The sequence below is a fragment of the Dipteris shenzhenensis genome, chromosome 1 (assembly GCF_047967505.1).
Source record: "Dipteris shenzhenensis isolate YYH24624 ecotype China chromosome 1, Dip_SZ_1.0, whole genome shotgun sequence".
In the NCBI taxonomy this organism is placed as follows: domain Eukaryota; kingdom Viridiplantae; phylum Streptophyta; class Polypodiopsida; order Gleicheniales; family Dipteridaceae; genus Dipteris; species Dipteris shenzhenensis.
Window position 1 is genome coordinate 14,434,969 of NC_141596.1, and position 21,876 is coordinate 14,456,844.

Below are 21,876 nucleotides of genomic sequence, written 5' to 3' on the forward strand. Positions count from 1 at the left end.
TCTCCTCATCCACTGTCCTTTCTTTGTCCTACTCTTGCTTTTCTCCGACATGGCTACCCTGGCTAAGATGGTGGAGAGCAAGGTGAAAATTCTCGTATTACTCCCCTTTCCCTTGGACTATCAATTGGATGGGCTCAATTATGGTTTATGGTGGATTATGATGGAGTCCATCTTGCAGTCATATGATTTAGCAGATTTCATTTTTGTGGGGGTGCCCAGACTAGCTTCCTAGGGATCCTGGAGCAGGAGGAGGCCGAGATCATGTCTCAGCTCTGGACTCGGGTCAGACTCGGGTCAATGCGAGGGTATGTTCATTCATTTTCCTAAACTGTACTCCTCAAGTTATGATCATGTAGAGCACATTATGATAGTAAAAAATATTTGGGAGCACTTGGCGTCCTTGTAGAGGGTGTGTTGGAAGGTCAAATGAGCTTGTTGGATCCCACGAAGTCTTCATTGATGCGGGAGCACACCAACAAACTCCAGGAGCTTCAGCAATAAATTCTTTAGGTGGGGAAGGAGACATCATCTAAGGACGTGGCCATTACATTGCTGTCCCACTTGTGTTCCCTGTACTTTACCTTTTACTCGTCCTTAATTACCAATGGAAGGATGAATACGTGGACCTAGGAGGAGTTGGTACCCATGGTGCTTGACCAGAAGGAGAGATTTTAGAGTCTTCCAGGGCAGTAGCTTAGAGACCTTGGTAGCTGAGCAGAAGGGAAATGCAGAAAGGGAAGCTCTCAAGGCTTCACGCACGTGTAGTCATTGTGGCCAGAAGGGTCACTATTGGTGGCAGTGTCCTCTGAGAAAAAGTGAGAGGACTGGTCGACGGTTAGAGAAGACGGAAGCTAACTCTGCTGCTATCACTGCCTTCTAGCAGCACACGGCAGGATGCGCCGCCAGTAGGCATTTTGGTTGCAGATGAAGGATTGCTTGCTTGTGTGTGGCTGCTGGATGGTGCAGTGGCGGATTGTTTTTGTTCGAGGCTGGCTTTGAGGCAGGACCTCAAGCCATATGGAGTTGTTCGCGCTGACTCGGGTGGCCATTTGTATATCAATATGTATTAGTTTGGATGCTATGACCTGGCAGACCTAGAGGGGGTTTCCTCAGTGTTTTTCTACAACTGTTGTATGATGAGCTGTTGGAAACCCGGATGGTTCAGCTGATTGCTAGTGCGGGATTCTAGACACCGCAGTTTGATCTTAGTGAGTAATTTGGATGCCCATTGTTTTTGGAGCACAACGGTTCATCGATCTGGCGTCAGTCTACTTGTTTGGACCCGAGAGGGGGCTGTGTAGCTTAGTGATGCAGTGGCCATGTTGGAAAGCAGATCTTGCACGGCAGCATCAGTATTGTGCAATAGTGCTTTGGATTGAATGCAATAGATGGTAGCATTGAATACATGTCTTTATGGTCTTATGCAATAGTGCTTTGGATTCAACGCTAGATGGTATCATATTCTGGCAGCTTGCAAAGGAGTGACTTTAAAAAAGATGTACCTCTTGCTTGTTCTTGAGTTTGGTGCCTTACATTAGAAGATAGGCTTCAGTTAGGGTTTCAACAGATTTTTGGGATTAATTGATTATTATGAAAATCAATGTGAACTCTTGATTCAGGTAATCTTCTCAATCGGACACTTGGCTTGCTCAAGAAAAATTGCAACTCCCTTATTGGTGTGGATTCTGTGTCGTTGCCTAATGACAACCCTGTGAACATAGTGGCAGCTGAAGCAGTAAGTTTTCCATGTGAATTACATTCTATTTATGCTTCAATTTGGATTCTTTTAATGTACTGGGATTGAATAAATGTTTGACAAATCTCTAATAATGTGTGACAGGCATTAAACGCTTAGACATTTGTCTTGATGACTGGGTATGAGAGCAATTTCTGTCTTTCTGTTTTTCTTCCGACCTAGTGTGACTTTGTGACCTTGAGTCATGCTTATGATTGGTGCTCTGTACTATTCTAGTATCAAATTTATCACTAGAATGGCATGGCCTATGTTAATGAAGCCAATTGTGAGATTCTAAGTTGAAAAGGGGCATTTGGGGCTATTAGTGCAGCCTTAGCTTGAGTCTCTTGCTGTGACGGTGGCAGGGCAGCACCTTTGGCGTGGTCGTGAGTTGGCATGATGGTGAGTTTGTGGGCATCATGCTTATGATGAGCATTGACTTGTCTTAATTCTGCATATTTATATTAAAAGGGGTAGATTTTAAAACAACAAGAATTCTAAATTTGTACGATTGGATATATTCGAGTCTTACAAAGGTATATATATATGATTTTAGGTCAATGGGACTAGCTGTTGTCATCTATTTGATCAATGATGTCCTCAGGAGACTTTTGTGTGACAGCTTAAGTTTGACTGACAAATTGCCAACGTAGTCCTAAAAAAACTGCTGTTCTAGCTGATGTGTATCCCTATACCCATATAGTGTAAGATGAACTTCTGAGGTCTGTTTCTGCAACTTAGATTACTTTGTGTAACTCCTGAGCTATTTAGATGGATGCTACAGCATGTTGTAAAGGCTTTTGGGTTAATCCTTAAACAAACATAGCTCTTGCAATGCAAAAATGCTCCTGGTTTTGATGTCTTTGACCTGCACATCCTACAAATCAATCCTGTTGGCCTGATTCCATAAGGGCATTAAATCTAGCCTACACTTTGCCTATTTGCTGCGACATCCCAAAGACTGGGTTGATACCTTTGTTAATAAAAGAAGCAATGTTTGGCACCAGGGTGAAAATGCTCCCCAAATTGGCTCAGTCACAAATTTTTTGATGGCACATTGAGCCAGTTTTCCAATGGATGCGGTAACAGCAATCAGATGTTCTCTGTTCGGATCATTACTATCGTCTTTTTGCTTGCAAATGTTATGCACAACTCGACAGGAGTTCCCTACCGTCATTGACATTCTCTGGCTCATGATGTCTTCATGGTGGTGTGCAATCACAGAGAATGGATGCGGTAACAGCAATCAGATGTTCTCTGTTTGGATCATTACTGTGGTCTTTTTGCTTGCAAAAAATTATATGTACAGTGGCTGCATCACTGGGGATTCTTTAGAGATGTTATGCACGACTCTTGACAGGAGATCCCTACCATCATTGACGTTCTCTGGCTCATGATGGCTCCATGGTAGTGTGCACTCACAGAGAATGGCTGCTCTTAATGGCATTTTACAGAAAATCGCTTGTGCACATGATTGAAATTTTATCTAAAGAGGAGGATCTATCCTGACCTACAAAGGAAAACACCATATAAATGTTTCGCTTGGTCAGAAGGTTCCTATAGTGCTCTCTCACCAAAAATAAATATTTTCTTAGCAAATAAGACATGGATGCTGACCTGGTGGGAGCTTATTTCTTTGGATGGCATGTCATGCCTGTGGTCCGTTGTTTTGTTTGCAGTCATTCATACAATATGCATGCTAGGAATTGAGTTGTGCTTCTGCGGACAAGTATGAAAATTTATAAAAAATGAGGGTTAGCAAAAATGTAAAAAAGACCCCTGCCTCGAATGCACATGTTTTAGCTCAATAACAAGAACAGAGGCTGATTTACAAGCAAAGTTGAATCGAATGCATCATGTGTACTAGCAAAAACCTCTAAGCAAGTCTTATCCGAGTGTGAGATCTTAAAAATATTATTTCTTTAGGAAACATGGTTTTTGCTTTCACTAGAACTAGATCCCTTTATCATAAGAATATATAGAATAGTCAGTCATTCACTTCCACATAAGTAAATTCTCTTGTTCATAGACATCCTTTGTACCCTTATAATTACCTAGCAAGGGTGTTAAAAAGGAATTTCACATCCCTTACAATCACTCATAATGTAATAATATTATACATATATAACTACTTATTAAACGCATTTATATCAATATGACAAGAGATTCCTAGTGTATTTATAGCATAAATAGCAAGATATTTATGGATTTGTTTCTAAAAAAGTTAAAATTACTATGAATAAATATTAAACTTGGGCTCATATATCTATTCCTAAAAAGTAATATTTAAGACTATATATCCAAGATTTTGTAAAATATAACCCTATAAATGTTCTCAAATAGCATTTTTTCAATTTGAGTGGTTGAATGACTACATTTGTGTTAGAATTCGTGGTTAATGCCCCACATGTTTTGCCCCCCCATTTATGAGGAGAAGGGCAAGGGGCTTAGGCGGTTAGAAGGGGGAGTGATTGAGAGGGGGTCGCTGACCGGTCAAGGTCAATGCCTGGTGGCCAAGGTCAATGGTTGGTGGTCAAGGTCAATGGTCGGTGGCCAAGGTCAATGGTCGGTGGTCAATCCACCACCCCTTTGCGGCCTCTCCCCTCTATTATATAAAGCCCCCTTCCCCCTCACTATCACATAGCACTCAAGCCTTCAGCCTTTCACCACTGAAGTTGATCCAGCAGCGCGCACTTAGTAGGGAGAAGGCGACTTGTCTAGCTCACCGTTGGTGGAAGAAGATTGCAGCAACTGCTGCTCTTTGTAGCTACTCCTCTTGCAGCCTTTTGCCGTTCATTCTAGGAGGAGGAACTTGTTCAGTTTTGCCATCTCCTTTGTTACTTTGTTGTTGCACTTTTGTTGAGTTGTTTTCTAGCAAGTATTCATCTCTTTTGCTTCCGCTGTACCGTGATTTCTAACATGGTATCAGAGCCCATGTTCTAGGGCTCACTTGGGAGCATGAAGGAAGGGACTAACACGCGATAATCTTCGCCGAAGACGGTCCCGGTTCAAGTATTACTTGCTGCCCTTGCTGTCCGAACAGTAAGGAAGAAGATTTCTACTTCCAAACATGTCGACAAAAGCCTCATCCACGATTGCCCCCTCTCCCTCTTCTTCTCATCTTCCTTCTTCCTTCATCCCCAACTTTGGAGAAAGCAGGAAGCTCGATGGTACCAACTACCCGATATGGAAGGTGAAGATCCGGAGTCATCTTGTGGCCCGGAAACTATGGAGGCTCGTCACGGGAGGTGATCCAAGGCTGGTAGACACCTTGGACAGCAAAGGAAACATAGTTACCCTGGCGGATCCGGATGATCTCGAGTATTGGGAAGACCGAGATGCTCAAGTTCTTGCCATGCTTATTGGGACGACGGCAGACACGGTCATCCCACATATCCAGATGGCAGAGACTTCTGTAGAGGCATGGGCAATTTTGAAAGACCTCTACGAGACGGACAAAACGGCCTGCATCCTCACTCTCCAGCATCAACTTCACAACATGGATATGAGTGAGGGAGACAAAGTACACGACCGGCTGACGAAGGTGAAGGTTGTGAGAGACCAACTTGCGGCAGTTGGTCAAAAGGTGGATTCAAGCCAGTTGGCATTGATGGTGCTACATAAGCTACCCAGGAGCTTCAAAGGTTTCGTGACGATGGTCACAACAGGTCAAAGAACAAAGCCCGTGACTTTTGAAGAGCTTTGCCCTCTTCTCATCCAGGAGGAGGCTAGAGAGGATTTGTACTCCCAGGCAGACGAGAGAGTCCTAACTCTGAAGGACAGGTCCGGCAAGGGCAAGTCCAAGGACTTCCACGACTAACGATTAGGAGCGCAAGAACATGAAATGCCTCTATTGTGAGAAGCCTGGTCATATGGCGAAGGAATGCCGCAAGAAGAAGGCAGACCTAAAGCGAAAGAAGCAGAACAAGGACAAGGAGGAGTCAAGCGGGGAGGTGGCAAATGTTACCACAGAGAAGCTCTTCATGATCTCATAAACATGCTATGCTCTCTTGGTAGGAGAGAACAACAATGGCTGGTTCGTGGACAGCGGTGCCTTGAAACACATGTCCTTCGAAAAGGATTGGTTCACCACCATGGAGTCTACTCATCCAAGCTTTAAAGTAATGGTGGGGGACAGCAGAACGTGCCCGGTCAAAGGTGTTGGAAGTATTCCTTTCGTCACGATCTCTGGCGAAGAGAAGGTAATATCTGGTGTACTTTATGTTCTTGGCTTATGCAAAAACCTTCTCTCTGTGAGCGAGATGGACTAGCATCAAATGTCGGTTCTCTTCAACAAAGGTCAAGTCACAGTAAAGACCAAGGACGGAAAGGTGGTTGCTAGAGGAGTACAGGATCATTGTATCCACTCAATGCCCTACTTGTTCATGGAGATCAAGGCCGGTCCAAACTCTGGCACGAATGGTTCGGGCATGTGAATTATGGCACTTTGACCGACATGCAGAAGACCAAAATGGTGGATGGACTTCCGCCAATCACAGGCAAAGTTGGTGTCTGTCGAGCTTGCTTGGAGGGCAAGCAGCATTGAGAGAAGTTTCCTCAGGAGGCTTCATCCAGGTTTAAGGCCCCTCTAGAGTTGGTCCATTCCGACTTATGTGGACCGATGTCAACAAACTCCTTCGCAGGTTCAAGGTATTCTCTTTTATTTGTTGACGACTTCAGCAAGATGACTTGGGTTTACTGTATTTGCGAAGAAATTTTAGAGCTTTGAAAAGTTTAAGGAATGGAAGGAAAAGGTGGAGAAAGAAACAGGGAGGCAGGTCAAGGCTTTCCGTACCGATTGGGGAGGCGAGTTTACATCAACTGAATTCAACAGCTTCTGCAAAACACATGGAATCAAGCAACAATTGACTACAGCTAGGACTTCTTAGCAAAATGGTGTAGCTGAAAGGAAACACAGGACCTCAGTTGAGATGGGATTGACTATGTTGCAAGGCAAGAATCTTGTCAAAGCCTATTGGGGTGAAGCCCTTGCAACCGCAATTCATATTCTCAACCGGACGAGGACAAAGGATGTGGAACACATGACTCCATACGAGGCATACTATGATAAGAAACCAACAATCTCTCACTTACGGATTTTTGGTTCTAACGCCTATGTTCATGTGCACAAGGATGAACGGAAGGAGCTTGATCCCAAAAGCCAGCACTGCATCTTTGTTGGCTACAGTGAAGAGTCTATGGCATACAGACTCTTTGACCCCAAGAAGAAGTAGATCATTGTCAGCTGAGATGTGGTGTTTGAGGAGACATTGCCAGAGACAGTTGATGATGATCAGGAATTCAAAGCTCTTCCCCCTCCCCCACTCAAAGTTGTCATTGAGGAGGTCCCCCAGGAGGCCCTAGAAGCCGAAGACGAGGAGGAGGAGCAACCAGCTCCAATACCCACTTTAGAGGATCCTTAGCCAGCGAGGAAACTCCCAAAGTGGTATCTCAGGACTTTACAGGAGTCCCGAGTGACAGATATACCTGAGAGCAGTTCTGGCCTTCGGAGGTCCCAACGGCATGCTTCGGCTTCATTTGCTTGCTATGCGTTGGTGACTCAGGTCACAGAACCTACGTCCTTTGAGGAGGCCAAGGACATCCCAGAGTGGCAGGCGGCCATTCAGACAGAGATGGACACCATCCAGAAGAACCACACATGGGAGTTGGTGGATCGACCTCGCAAGAGGAACGTCATCGGAACCAAATGGGTCTACAAGCAGAAGTTCAAGTCCGACGGGAACTTAGACAAATACAAAGCTAGATTGGTGGTGAAGGGATATGCTCAGTCAGAGGGTCTTGACTTTGATAAGACCTTTGCCCCACTGCTCGGATGACATCGATCCAAACAGTCATAGCTTTGGCTGCACATCACAGTTGGTCCATCTTTCAGATGGATGTCAAATCTGCATTCCTTAATGGAACCCTGGAGGAGGAGGTTTATGTTGAGCAACCCCCAGGGTTTCATGTTCCAGGGTCCACATCACAGGTTTGCAGATTGAGGAAGGCACTATACGGGCTGAAACAGGCCCCCAGAGCATGGTTCCAGTGGATAGATGAGTTCTTTGATAGGATTGGGCTCGAGAGGAGTCCTTTTGATCCCAACCTCTACTTCTTCATTGAGGGAGGGATGATGCTAGTTATCATTGTGTATGTGGATGATCTCGTGCTCACAGGGAATCACAAGGACAGAATAGCCCAAGTCAAGAATGTTTTTATTGGGAAACCAGTGGCATGTCATGCCCTTGTTCAGTTGTATCTTTTGCAGTCATTTACTGAGAAAGTGCACAGGAAGTTAAACAATGTAATGTGGTGGCCATTGTAAATGTTTGTATTTTTGCATCCGGATCCTTTATTGCAGGTGATGCTTGTAATATTGATGCTATCCATGACTTTCCTATAATTTTCGAGTCTTCTCCCTTAAGTTGGCTATTCCCAAGTTGACACTGTTTTAAGCACCAATAAAATAAGAAGTGCATATGTCTCAAGCATGAACTTTCATATACCTATTTGGCAGAATGCATGTTATTGGAGAATAGTCACCCTAAATTTGGCCTTTTAGAGGTCGAGGGTCATAACATTGGTAAAAATTGGATGTGTGATGCTATGCGATTTGTAAAATTCATCTAAAATTTGATGATTACCTTTGTTTTGAAAAGGCATAGCCTGCATCAGACTTCTCATGCAAATTTGTGAAACCAAATATTTCAAACTGATCTGCAGCCAAACAGAAAAAGTCATGGACTACTATTTCTGTTCTGGTTTGCCTACTGGTATCTCTATAACTACTTAAAGCTCTTGATAGTGTTGCGTTGAACTGAGAACATAGTGTTGTTAAGCTGTTTTGTATATTGTTTTACTTTGCTTTGATATAAGTTCCACATAGTCTCCTTCACAAATGCTTAAACCATGCCACGAGAATCTCAAAAAGACATCTGGCAGTGGTTGTCATTTCATATATATTAGGCAATATCTCCCAGGCATGCCTAAGTAGACTACTGCATTTGGACTTCAAACTCATTTTCTCATAAAGAGCAATAATAATCATTGCTCCTCCATCTTTCTATTGCCTCTCTCAAGGTTTTGAATATCTGCTTTTGTTGCCTTTCTGCTACCTCTAGCTTCTTATCCTTTGCCCTCTACCATTCTTTACACATTTTAGCCACAATTATACACACACAAAAATTTCTTGCTTTCTAGCTCAAGGTTTGGAGTACTTGTCTTGCATCTATCTCCCAACCTTGTACCAACTGCAGAGAAATGCAACCAAAAAACTTCGCTATAAAATTTCTCTGTTGCTATGATAGGTACAACAAAGTCTTGAATAGAGCTCATGCGGCTTGCTTGTTGTGAGTGCACTGTCCTGCACCTATTCCCCAACACTGTAGCAAATATAGATAAAATGCAAGAGAGGAGGCACAAGACCTAACGGTAATTCAAAATGCATCTTTGCTCTGATCAGTACAGCACAATCTTGAATTCAGCTTGTATGAATGGTTTACCAAAGGTGACAGTTTAGAAGAGCTGCAAAATGCCTTCTTTCCCTGTGTTTTAGGTGGCTTCCAAAATAACGGGCTGCTGGAGAAACTGCACTTGATTTGTGTGCAGCCTTCAGAATTAGACCAATTTGTGTGCAAGATGCACACATGTGACAAACAATGCAGTTTTCCCCAATCTAGTACTTTTTGAGCTTCTGCCTCAAGCTACCTGCAAATAAATCTTGTATGCACAACTGTGCCTATTCCATACAGCTGCACAGCTTCACAGCTTCACACGTGAGAGGATGCTGCTAATGTGGGATCTGTGCACAGCAATAAATGCTGTTTCCAATTATCAAATGCAATCAATGCAGCCACTTACTATTTGCTGCTGTTCTGATGTCGAATTTGCTGAACGTGCGGCTGACACCTGCCTTGGGCTGAATGTTAAGAGAGAATCTTCCATTTAGGGATGTTTCCTGCAATCAGCCTCGGATGCTGTTGTCCCTTCGCAAAAGATATCTAGTTCAAACCGCCTCTTGATGCAAAGCCTTGGGATGCGAGCTTGATAAGAAATCCCTGAATTCATGCTGATTTGCTTTTTTTGCAGCCTGGAAATGGCTGAAATTGGCTGCAGGTGTTCTTGTATATTGAAAAGTATAGTTCTTTTTTCCTCCTCACAGTATTGCTTGCGAAGGATTATTGACCATAGTTTTTTTGCAGGAGGACAGCCTGGCAAGATTCATGAGTGTGGGGAGGCATGGCTCTAATTTGGTAGGTTAGCATTACAAAAATCTAAAAAATGACAATCTTAACAAGAAGTGAAATGAATTGAATTCACAATAGTAAATGCTAGAATGAGGCAATGTATACGCTTTAAGCCTTTCAAGATGAGGTTAATACAAAATTCTAATTTAAAATGCATCTAAGAGGACATGTTGCAGAGGATGCACCATATGCATATGTTCGAAAGCTCTTTGAAAGGGCTGTCCAGCCATCAATTTAGAGGTATATTTATCATATCATAATAAGATGGGAAAAACATGTTGAATGCATAGCTATCCTATATGAGATTCACATGGCATTATCCTTCACTAATTGAGTTTCTAATGGTTTATCTGGATACAGAGATGCTACATACATTACCCACCCCCTAGCTCTATACTGTAATGATCATTTGTAATAATAATTCGAATGTTTCCTATCTCCTTGTCTAACCCTACACTCCCTCTTCCTACTCCTCCTGGCTCCTTCCCACTCCCCTCGTCCATTCTCACTGCAGCCTGCTTTTAAACGTACATGCTACATATGAGAGGATAGCTTGCATGCATGATAGGAATCTCAACTAGTAGAGAGCTTCGAATTTAGAAGCATGTGGTTAATTGAGATACAAGACAAGGTTTATGAGTTCTTTGCATGATGCAGATTTGATGTGAAAGTATCTCCTTAATAAAAAATGGCTTAAAATGATGTGTAGTCAGGGCAACTAATGACTTCAGGCCCACTAAGGATTCACCAAGGAACCACTCTTTGCATCACAAATAATGATTTTATTTTTTCCCATTCTGACTTCACAGCAAATGGTGAGTGTGTGTGCAGGCGTGTGCATGTGTCTTGATGTTTCTTCTCAAATTGAGCTTCATAAAGTAGAGATTAGCTTAGCTCAACAGCCTCCCAGTTGAGCTAACTTTTCAAGTCTAATAAATGGGATGCTGGCTTCTGGACCAATTTCACTTCTAGACACTGTTATAGTATCTCATTGTATATTTAGAAGTTTGGGTTACATTGCTCAAGGAAGCGATGGCTTCTTCCTCATTGTCACTTCAAAATGCATCGATTGTTAGATATTAGCCAACAGACCTACTACTGGTTTGCAGCTGAAAGTAGATGAACAAAAGAACTTCAAACTAGCTGTGCTCTTGCATAAAAAATGTGCGCAAGTACACAGACTGACATCTTTCCTAGAACAACAAATAACTACTTTAATACATGCTCCTCTGAATCATAGGTAAAATACAAGCTGCTTTGTACTCAGCTTCTATCGAAGAAATAGTGATGGTACGTTTCTTCTTGCAAAGCCACACGATGGCCCTTGACCCCAATACAAAGCAATAATTTGAGTGGACTGTTTTGTTCCAAATCACCAGTTCATACTAAATCATAGTATCCACTCAAAGTGCTGTCCTTTTGCAAGCGATCTTATAGCTGCATTTACGTTGAGATACTTGAGTATTCTCATGGACACGTGGAGAGTCTTCAACAAGCTGCCCTCACTTCAGCACCACTCATCACCAATGCTTGCAAGGCACTTATAGACATACTCTGCACATTGACACAGCTATACTCCTTGATTTGGCATTAGGGGGCAGATAATATTTAGAGTAGACAGATTCAGTGGCTGGGTATCTTGTCAGGCACCTTATAGATTATTTGTATCCTCTGCAACCACAGAGGAGAGAGAGTTTTTATGAGATGGTAGAGGGTTAGAGACTATTCAAATAGACACTCCATATGATCAGGCTAGTTGGCTTCAATGATGGCCAATACATAGATCCTCACCCCTATCTTATCATGGGTAATCCATAGAGTCTTTGGCTTTATGATAAATGCCCTTCTAGCACCTACCATGGGAATCAACAAGCGTGGTGATGGATTGATGCAGTGTCTCCCATGGGACATGCTTCTTCTTCGACTTCTAAGTCAGCAATGCTAGACGAGCTACAAAGGATATGTTGGTAAACTGAAAGGAAAGAGAAGAGTGGACACAAATTCAGAATACTTGCATATAGAATGAAGAAGAGTGAGGTCCTTATGTAGGCACCTCTTACATGCTCATTGACATCACTGATGACTTCAGAGCTCCACAATCATCTCCTCAATCTGCTCCTAGATTCTCTCAATCATCCTATGTGGCTTTCCACCACCTAACTGTGCTTATGGGCACCTAACTGTGCCTCTAGCACTCACACATAGAAACCAAGGTGTGCCTGAGGCATACACCTTGAGATATCCCAACAAACCCCCCCTCAAGGGAATGCCTCAGGCTATGTCAAGGATACAACTAGCACAAGGTGTCTCATGCCATCTCATGGTGGTCATGGATCTATCAATGGCTAGGATCTCAAGCTAGCAAGGGTTCCCATGGGTGTAAGGTAAACAAAAGGGATACAAAAGACCTTCCAATGGTTATCTCCCCTGCATGTACATGCACACAATGTGTGCAGGAGATACCATGGAGCATAAACACATACACATGGCCTACATCATAAGGTGACCAGAGGTGTTTACAAAACTCACAAAACACAATAGTTTATTTCATTCATTTTGGAGGACTATCGAGGCTGAGTACCTTGACTCAACATAAAAAGAGAGATCTGGAGCATACATAGAGATGATTTAAAATGCATAATCTTCAAAGGATGCCTCATCTTGTGGAGGCACATCAACTGAAAGTAGATTGGCATTTTCTGTCTTTGCTTTGGCTTTGCAAAACTTCTCATGATGATTGTTTTTGCCACAGTGTTTGCATGGATTGATTTTGAAGCAGTCCTTTGAAAGGTGATTTGTCTTTCCACAATGATTGCAAGGTGTAAACTTGCCCTTCTGGATTTTTACAGCATAAGCTGTGTCATTGCCTTTCCTGAGCTCCATGTGCCTTTCTTCTTCTTGGAGAGCAGAGATAATACCTTCAAGATTAGGATTAGGAAGATTTTTCAAAGTGGTAACAATATGATCATAATCTTCAGGCATACTCTTAAGCAACACTGCCATAGCATCATCTGTAGTGATAGGAGAGTTAATGGAAGCAAGTTGAGTCATAAGACTCCGCATGTAATTGACATGGGCTGCCAAAGCAGTGCCACTAACCATCTTCAATTCAAAGAAAGAGATTTTAAGTGATAATTTAGAGATGTGAGAGCTAGCACCAAAAATCATGTCAAGCTTTTGCCAAGCTTCTGAAGGAGACTCTAAGTCAGAGATGTGATGAATATAATCATCTCCTAAAGCAAGAGCAATGATACCATATGCTTTCTCCTCTCTAGCGGGATCCCTTGCAGGGAGTGTCGGAGCTGAGGATTCTCCAGCATTGGAGGCTGTAGAAGAAGAAGTTGAAGTCGGTTTGACAAGTCCCCAGAGGTTTTCCCTCATCAATGCAAATTTCACCTTCATCTGCCATGTGTGGAAGCCCTTTCCATTGAACTTATCTATATTCAATAGGGTAGCCATGAGAGGGTCTAACCCAGGTATTGGGCAGTGTCTACTGTCTTACAAGGCTAGAATAACAACTGAAAGGCTTCCAAATATAAGCATTTAATGTAGCAAAGACTAGTGACTAAAATTCAATCAATGATGCTTTTTCTTACATGCTTCATAGAGGTGGCTAAAATGAAAGCTTTTCAATCAAAACCAGGTATAGCAACTCAAAGCAAAGCTGAAGCCACAGTTGTACTGATGTTATTGAAAGCTTCAAAAAACCAGAAATGCTAGAATAGCATCTTATGTAGCATCATCTTAAAAAACTTGTCAAAACTGTCAAAATCAAAAGACTGAACTTGGAGGGCTTGTATCTCACTCTTCAGAGCAAAGGAAAAGGGGGTTTCTGAGGCAAAAGAGAGCTTATATACCACAGAAGGTCCACTAAGGAGAAAAGGCGAGAAAACACGTCAGGGCGCCATAGCTTGTCTCTCCATTTTTGACTGGTTTTTCTCTATTTTCAGCTTGAATATGCAGCCATTGCTGCTCAGATTTCAGCACAGGATAGCTCTAGGTATGGACAAGCTCCCTCTGAAAGGAATTAGAGAAGCATGGAGCATGCTGAGAGAAAACGCAGGAAGAAGGGTCGACGAACTGCGTGAAATGGCGACGAGCAGAAGCGAAGGTTCGTCAATTCCTTGCAGCCAGGGATTCGCCCCTTCGAGGTGGATCTCCAGCAGGAAGGGCGTGGAGAATGGCAGAGAAACGGAGGAGAACAAGCTTAAGCAAATTTTGGGAAGAAGAGGAAAAGATGGTGAAGAAGATGGAGAAGAAGAAGATGATGTGGCAGAAATGGATCAAGGGGGATCAAATGGCTCTCATACCATGTTGGCTCTGATACCTCCTTTGGTTTATTAACTTAGTCTTGTATCATGCATAGATTTGTCTTGGCAGATCACTGCTAGTCTAACTACATGGAAGATTTGGAAATGGAAATGCACAGAGGCTTTACGTGGAACTCAAACTTATATCTCTTGATCACTTTCAGTGATCTAGCATCTTATACACACCCTCATGGCCACTTGGAGTACGATTCAAGGCTCCACAATGTGTTGTAGTGGCCAAGAGAGCTTCCTTCATTAGAGAGTAGGACCATGGTCTTTCCTTCACATATATAGTCACATATCCCTCTTGGCATTTCCACTCTTTGGATTGGCGACATAAAGGATTCACCTAATATCTTACTAGTAACTATATCTATATGGTGTTGGGATATCTCAAGGTGTATGCCTCAGGCACACCTTATGTTTCTATGTGTGAGTGCTAGAGGCACAGTTAGGTGCCCACAAGCACAGTTAGGTGGTGGAAAAGCCACATAGGATGATTGAGTGAATCTAGGAGCAGATTGAGGAGATGATTGTGGAGCTTTGAGGTCATCAGTGATGTCAGTGACCTTGTATGAGGTGCCTACTTAAGGACCTCTTTCTTCTTCATTCTATAAGCAAGTATTCTGAATTTGTGTCAACTCTACTCTTTCCTTTCAGTATTCCAACATGGTATCAGAGCCATTTGATCCCCCTTGAGCCCATTTTTGCCACATCATCATCTTCTTCCTCTTCTTCTTCTTCACCATCTCTCCCTCTTCTTCCAAAAACTTGCTTAAGCTTGTTCTCCTCCATTTCTCACTCATCTCCCACGCCCTTCCAGCTGAAGATCCACCTAGATGGGGCGAACTCCTGGCTGCAAGGAATCGACGAAATACCCGCGCTGCTGGTCGCCATTGTACGAAAGTCGTCGAAGTTCTCTGCTGCAAGTTCTCTGCGCCTGCTTCGACTTTCTCTAATTCCTTTCAGGGGGAGTTAGTCCATACCTAGAGCTACCTTGTGCTGAAATCTGAGCAGCAATGGCTGCATATTGAAGGAGAAAACAGAGAAAAATCAGTCGACTTTGTTCATGAAGGTGAAGGCAACCTGACGCATATTTTCGCCTCTTCTTCCCAGAGGATCTACTGTGGTATACCAGCTTTCTTTTGCCTCAGAAAGCCCTCTTTCTTTTGCTTTGAAGAGTGTGCTATGAGCCCTCCAAGTTCAGCTCTCTAGTTTTGACAGTTTTTACATGCTTTTGAAAATGATGCTACATAAAATGCTACTCTAGCATTTCTGGTCTTTTGAAGTTTTTAATAACTTCACTACAAGTGTTGCTTCAGTTTTTTTTTGACTTGCTAGACCTGGTTGTGATTGGAAAGTGGTTATTTCATCCACTTCTATGAAGCATATAAAAAGTAGCATCATTGTTTGAAAACTAGTCACTACTATTTGCTACATCAAGTGGCTATACTTTGGAAGTATTGCAGTTCTTTTTGCCTTGTAAGAGAGATAGACACTGCCCAATATCTGGGTTAGACCCTCTCATGGCTACTTTATATAATCTTGAGAAGTTCAATGGAAAGGGGTTCCATACATGGCAAATGAAGGTAAAATTTGCATTAATGCGGGAGAACTTATGGGGACTTGTCAAACCTTCTCCTACCGCTTCTTCTACGGCCTCAAATGCTGGGGAATCTTCAGCTCCGACACGACCGGCAAGGGATCCAGCAAGAGAAGAAAAAGCATATGGTATAATTGCTTTAGCTTTGGGTGATGATTACATACATCATATATCTGACTTGGAGTCTCCATCGGAAGCATGGCAGAAGCTAGATTTGATTTTTGGTGCAAGCTCTCATATTTCTAAACTATCACTTAAAATCTCTTTCTTTGAATTAAAAATGGCAAGTGATACTACTTTAGCTGCCCATGTCAACTATATGCGGAGTCTTATGACTCAGTTAGCTTCTATCAACTCTCCTATCACCCCTGATGATGCTATGGCAGTACTACTTAAGAGTATGCCTGAAAGCTTTGATCACATTGTAAGCACTTTGAAGAATCTTCCAAATCCAAACCTTGAAGGCATTATCTCAGCTCTCCAAGAAGAAGAAAGACACATGGAGTTAAGGAAAGGCAATGACACTGCTTATGTTATGAAATTCCAGAAGGGCAAGTACTCTCCTTGCAATCACTGTGGAAAGACAAATCACCTTTCAAAGGACTGCTTCAAAGTTAATCCATGTAAGCACTGTGGCAAAAACAACCATAGTGAGAAGTTCTGCAGAGACAAAGCAAAGACAGAAAATGCAAATCTACTTACAGTGAATTTGCCTCCACAAGATGAGGCATCCCATGAAGATTATGCATTTTAAATCATCTCTATGTATGCTCCAGATCACTCTTTTTATGTCAAGGTACTCAGCCTGGATAGTCCTCCAAAATGAATGAAAATAAACTATTGTGTTGTGTGTGTTTGTGAACACCTCTGGTCACCTTATGATGTAGGCCATGTGTATGTTTGTTCCATGGTACCTCCTACAGACATTGCGTGCATGTATATGTAGGAGAGATAACCATTGGAAGGTCTGTTTGTATCCCTTTCTGTTTACCTTACACCCAAGGAAACCCTTGCTAGCATGAGAACCTAGCCATAGATTAATCCTTGACCACCATGAGATGGCATGAGAAACTATGAGACTAGATGTATCCTTGACTTAGCCTGAGGCATTTCCTTGAGGGGGGGTTTGTTGGGATATCTCAAGGTGTATGCCTCAGGCACACCTTATGTTTCTATGTGTGAGTGCTAGAGGCACAGTTAGGTGCCCACAAGCACAGTTAGGTAGTGGAAAAGCCACATAGGATGATTGAGTGAATCTAGGAGCAGATTGAGGAGATGATTGTGGAGCTTTGAGGTCATCAGTGATGTCAGTGACCTTGTATGAGGTGCCTACTTAAGGACCTCTTTCTTCTTCATTCTATAAGCAAGTATTCTGAATTTGTGTCAACTCTACTCTTTCCTTTCAGTATTCCAACATATGGATCAAAGGATTTGTCTCCTTGTGCTAAAGTTTCTTGTTCATTATGCTCCCATATATATTAAAATTTACTAATTCTAGTGGGACCTTGGACCTGATCATAACCTCCTTGGAGAATGGATCCCAATGTTGCTTGCCCTATATGCATGTCTAGCACGAAGTGTCTCTAACAATGCAAGTCACTCCATCAAACCAGTAATTTGCATCTGTATCATATTATACTATTCAAAACACTAGTTGAAAGCAGATTCTTGCAAATGTCAAGAACCTCATGGATATTGGAGAGCAGCTCTTCTTTGGCCTTGATTGCGGTGACTAGGATACTAAATAAAACAATCATGCAGAGCAAATTTAGATGAAGTGATGCAACACTTTATAAGGCTTGTGAAAGTTTGTATGCCTTTATAAAAATAAAAGATCGATACTTTTGTCATGGTACTGGCTTTTATTGCAAGACTAAAATGTAAGTTTAATAGGCATTATGCCAAACTTATCAGGTTAGAGCAATCTGGAGTCTATACACATGCCTGTAGTTTATGATACATGTTAAACCACCATTTTTAAAGGCTTGCAAAGACCTATTGTCTACTGGGTCAAGGCAAGACATTATGTGAGGAATTGTAGAAAGAAGGTAGGCAAGAAAAAAGGAGGAAGACAAGACGGAGGAGGAGAAATAACTAGTCATGCTGGCAGCGAATAATCTTCTTTGTTGGAACATTGTGAGGTTCACTTGGTAAGGAAAGAGGATTGGATTGCAGATGGTGGAAAGAGGATTGTGGGGCTTCCAAGCACATGTCAAACGAGAGGGTGTAGGTCAAAACTTTGAAGGCAACACATTCAGATTCCTTAGTGAAGGTTGCTGACAACAGGAAGTTGGTGGTCAGTGGATTGACAACATGTCTCTCGTGGTTTCTCCTTTATCTAAGCAGCCTCTAGGCATTGTTTATGTGTGAGTGTGTGAATTTGTATGTGTGAGAGCATATGTTTATACTATGGCCTACAACCACTGTTGGGCGCTGATGATGTCAGTGGGGATGTCATAGTAGCTAATCTGTGCTATGCGTGATGGAGTTTATGGTTTTCAACCTTATGAGTGACTATCGTGAGATTGAAACTGCACTATGTTGTGTTTTTAGAGGATGAGTTTGGGCGTGTTCCTACACTCATCTATAGGTGTATGATGAAACGCAAGATGCCAGCCTGATCCCGACAGGTGATGGCTGGAACAGGCAGAAATGGGCGATTGAGCAGATGTAAGTCGATGATCAGGTTCTAAACGGATGGCGTTGCTCTTACAGATGGTGACACAGTTAGAAGCAGATGACATATGCACGTAGGCGTGCTTCTGGTGCAAGTTGTAGTAGAAGACAAACGATGCTTGGAGCACCTAAACAATGCTTAGCAGGTGAGCGATGCCTCTGGAGCAGCTCTGGTCTCTGCGGCGGTGCATAGAATTGTGGCCGCACTCTAGACAGAAGCTGAATGAAACAATGGTGCTCCTGCGGCAGTTCATGTAGATGGCATCTATGCACTAAGTACAGTTAGAGCTGAACTTCGAGTGGTAATTCAAGCTGAACTGAGAAGCAAAGACAGATCTGAACTTCGTTGCCAGGATGCAGGAAATGTTGAGGCCAGGCAAGGTATTGGTGAGCGATGGCTCAGCAAGCAGGTCGAGACGAAATGAAGAAGTGGATGCACATGTAGGAGCTTGTACAAAATAATCGAAAGGTACATAGTACAACACCAAATTGAGGTTATATATGTCTAACATAGAGACCTAACTCTAATGGGAATGTAGAAATTTCCCCAAGGGGTGTTCACACCACACTAAACATCAAACAATGGAGTGCGTTTCATGTCTAATATGTCTTCTCTGGACTGCAATGCTTTGTGCTGCAGCACACTGCATACTATATTAAAATGGTTTTTATAATGATTTCATGTTTTTTTTGCCTAATACTCCTCAACATGGAGTAGCCTGTTATAGGGACTGTTTTCTTCCATCTTTAAAACTAGTCAATAATGCAGATAACCAACCCAATTTTATGATTACAGCGGGATTAGGCAGGCTTTTTGCTACGTACACTAGGAGTTGTTGATGGCATCTGGTTTCACAAGCTGGCCCGTCTTACCATTACATTTGTAGTGCAACAGAAGTCTGTTTGCTACTGACCTGTGTGTTTTCTCACATATATTATTGCGTTTTACTTTTCAATTGTATTGCACTGACTAAAGATGTTATCAGTCAGGGGTAAGATAGTGGATAAGGAGGGTTTGCATGGAAATCATTCTTCTGTTTCAGCTGGAGATACAGTAGCAGATGTGAACCATCTTGGCATCGTGTTTCAAGGGTTAAATGAATGCAGAAGTGAATGCATTGTGAGTGTTAGCGATAAATGGCCTTTCAGTACAAAACTGCAGTTTTGGGCACTAGCAAATTTTATAGGGGTCCTTGTTGCAACACAATTTCTTTATATTACAGTAGAAGAGGCCATGGTCCTTTGCCTTTTTAAAGAACTGATGCTAATATCATTGCTATAGAAAGCTGCTACGGGTAGAATGTGCTATATCTCCATATCTGCTACATATATGCAAAGCCTTTCTACATTTGTCAATGACAAATATGCTGTTTTTGAGAAGAATTGCTTTATTTATTAAAAAACGATTTGATGTGTGTGGAGCAGGTAAAGACTGCGAAGGAGGAATTTTCTTCACTTCGATTTTCTTCAGCATGTGAAGCTATACTTTCCATTGCAAATGTTGGGAATGCATACCTTAATGAGCGTGCTCCTTGGTCTCTTTTCAAGCAAGGGGGTGCAAGTGCAGTTTTGGCTGCTCAGGTTTGTAATGACCCATAAGTCTTAAGCTTGGCAATGCGTAAATCCAGAGATAGGGTTGATGTTTTTGCTCTTCCCTTTTATTTATGTCATATATTTGTGAATTTGGAGATATGTCATTGAATGCAGATTTACAACGTACTCTATTCTGGAAGGTCTTGCTTCACCTTTTGGTCATCGATTGTATTGTGTGTCATATGTATTGCAATGCCAGCAGCTCTGAGAATCGAGATATGATTCTAATTGACCTAGCCTTCAAACAATAAATCTAATAAGGCAAATATTGTGTGTCATATGTATTGCATTCCAGCAGCTCTGAGATATGATTCTTAGTGACCTAGCCGTAAAACAGAAAAGTCTTATAAAGCAGTTATTATGCTCTTTCTATGAATAGATTCTTTCTGTTAGCAACTAAGGGTTTCTGTGATAGCTGCATTCCGGCACATGCTTTACTCAAACCGCTGGCCAGCGGCCAGAGCTACTAACTAATCCGCCTGCATGATAAGAAGGCTGTGCCTCCTCCTTGACAGACTGCCTAGGGCCAGGTGGGCCAGGATGCTGACCAACCTGCATGTCTTGTGGCTTCTATGTTAACATAGTTAGCCTCCTTGGCTGCACTTATCTGATCATCCCATTTGAGGTGCTAATTATATGAGGTATCCTCATGGATTTTAAGATTTTGGGTCCCATATTTATTGTGGGTCTTAGAGTTGCATATTCCATGTTCTAAAATTTGGGACCTAGGTCCACCTATCCCGGGTTTTGTGCCTTGGGTCCACTTGTTTCTGATATGAGTTCCTTGATCCACTTCTTGTGGTTTTGGGTCCTTCGTTTTGTGTCCTCCACTAGTTTCAAGTGCCAAGCCCATCGACTTCAGGCCCATGGTCCACTAGTTCTGAGTCCCAAGCACATTGATGTTGGTGAAGGAGCCGTGTGGGACTCTACAGCATCCATGTAAGCGTGTGGAGATTCATCCACCATCCCTCACCACGCATGGGACATAAGAATTGTAGGAACTTGGTGGAGAAATACTTGGAGAGAGAGTAAATAAATTCTGCCTTAAGAGATTTAAGGCAAGGTGTGATATGTGAATAAAAAAGTTCACAAATATGTACAGCCAGGAGGAGGGACATTGTGAATAGCTGTTACGGTGAAACAAGTAACTATTTCAGCTTCCATCTGCCAAACATGCTCTCATAGTTGAGAGTCGGAGGGGGATACGTTCCACTAAATTTTAGTCTATGCAAAATAATGTTTTGGAGCGGGTAGTTGTAACCCCTCTTCGCTATGGAGCCAAAAAGAAAGAAAGAATAGAAAGATAGTTTATTAAAGTCTACGAAAGACCGATGGGTCTATGGGACTGGTAGAAAACCTGATACAACAAGCAGAAGGGTGGAGCTACTAAGCGAGCATCATCATATATCATCAGTAGTGGCATCATCATCATCTTCATGAGTACAATACGGTGTCATAACGATGTAGGTGTCAGAGGGAGCTTGGGGGGAAGGCGAGGTCGTGCGGATGTATAGCTAGTAATGGAGCGCTGGTGGCTTTCTGTGGGTGCAGTTCGTCTCGATCTCCTGGCGATGACCCTGCTCCTAACCAGAGCTACTATAACTCGTGTGGGCCATGCTGCGGGTCTGAACAGGGATGGGAGGTCGCCGAGTGTAATCTGCGTGTCCGTCCGAGTATGGTGTGTCTCAAACTCTGGGTCTTTGTTGCGTCTCC

General features: G+C 42.5%; 1 protein-coding gene across 2 annotated transcripts in view; it reads left to right on the forward strand.

Moving 5' to 3' along the window:
- The window catches only part of OVA1 (methionyl-tRNA synthetase / methionine-tRNA ligase / MetRS (cpMetRS)), a 60,809-nt gene that overhangs the window by 20,512 nt on the left and 18,421 nt on the right, over positions 1 to 21,876 (forward strand). For both annotated transcript variants that reach the window (XR_015540762.1, XM_087372498.1), the window contains exons 9-10: positions 1,620 to 1,735; positions 19,996 to 20,151. Coding sequence is in view for 1 of the 2 variants with exons in the window: in XM_087372498.1 (XP_087228624.1) it covers positions 1,620 to 1,735; positions 19,996 to 20,151 (272 nt within the window). In the remaining variant the exon portion in view is untranslated. The remainder of the gene's footprint in view (positions 1 to 1,619; positions 1,736 to 19,995; positions 20,152 to 21,876) is intronic.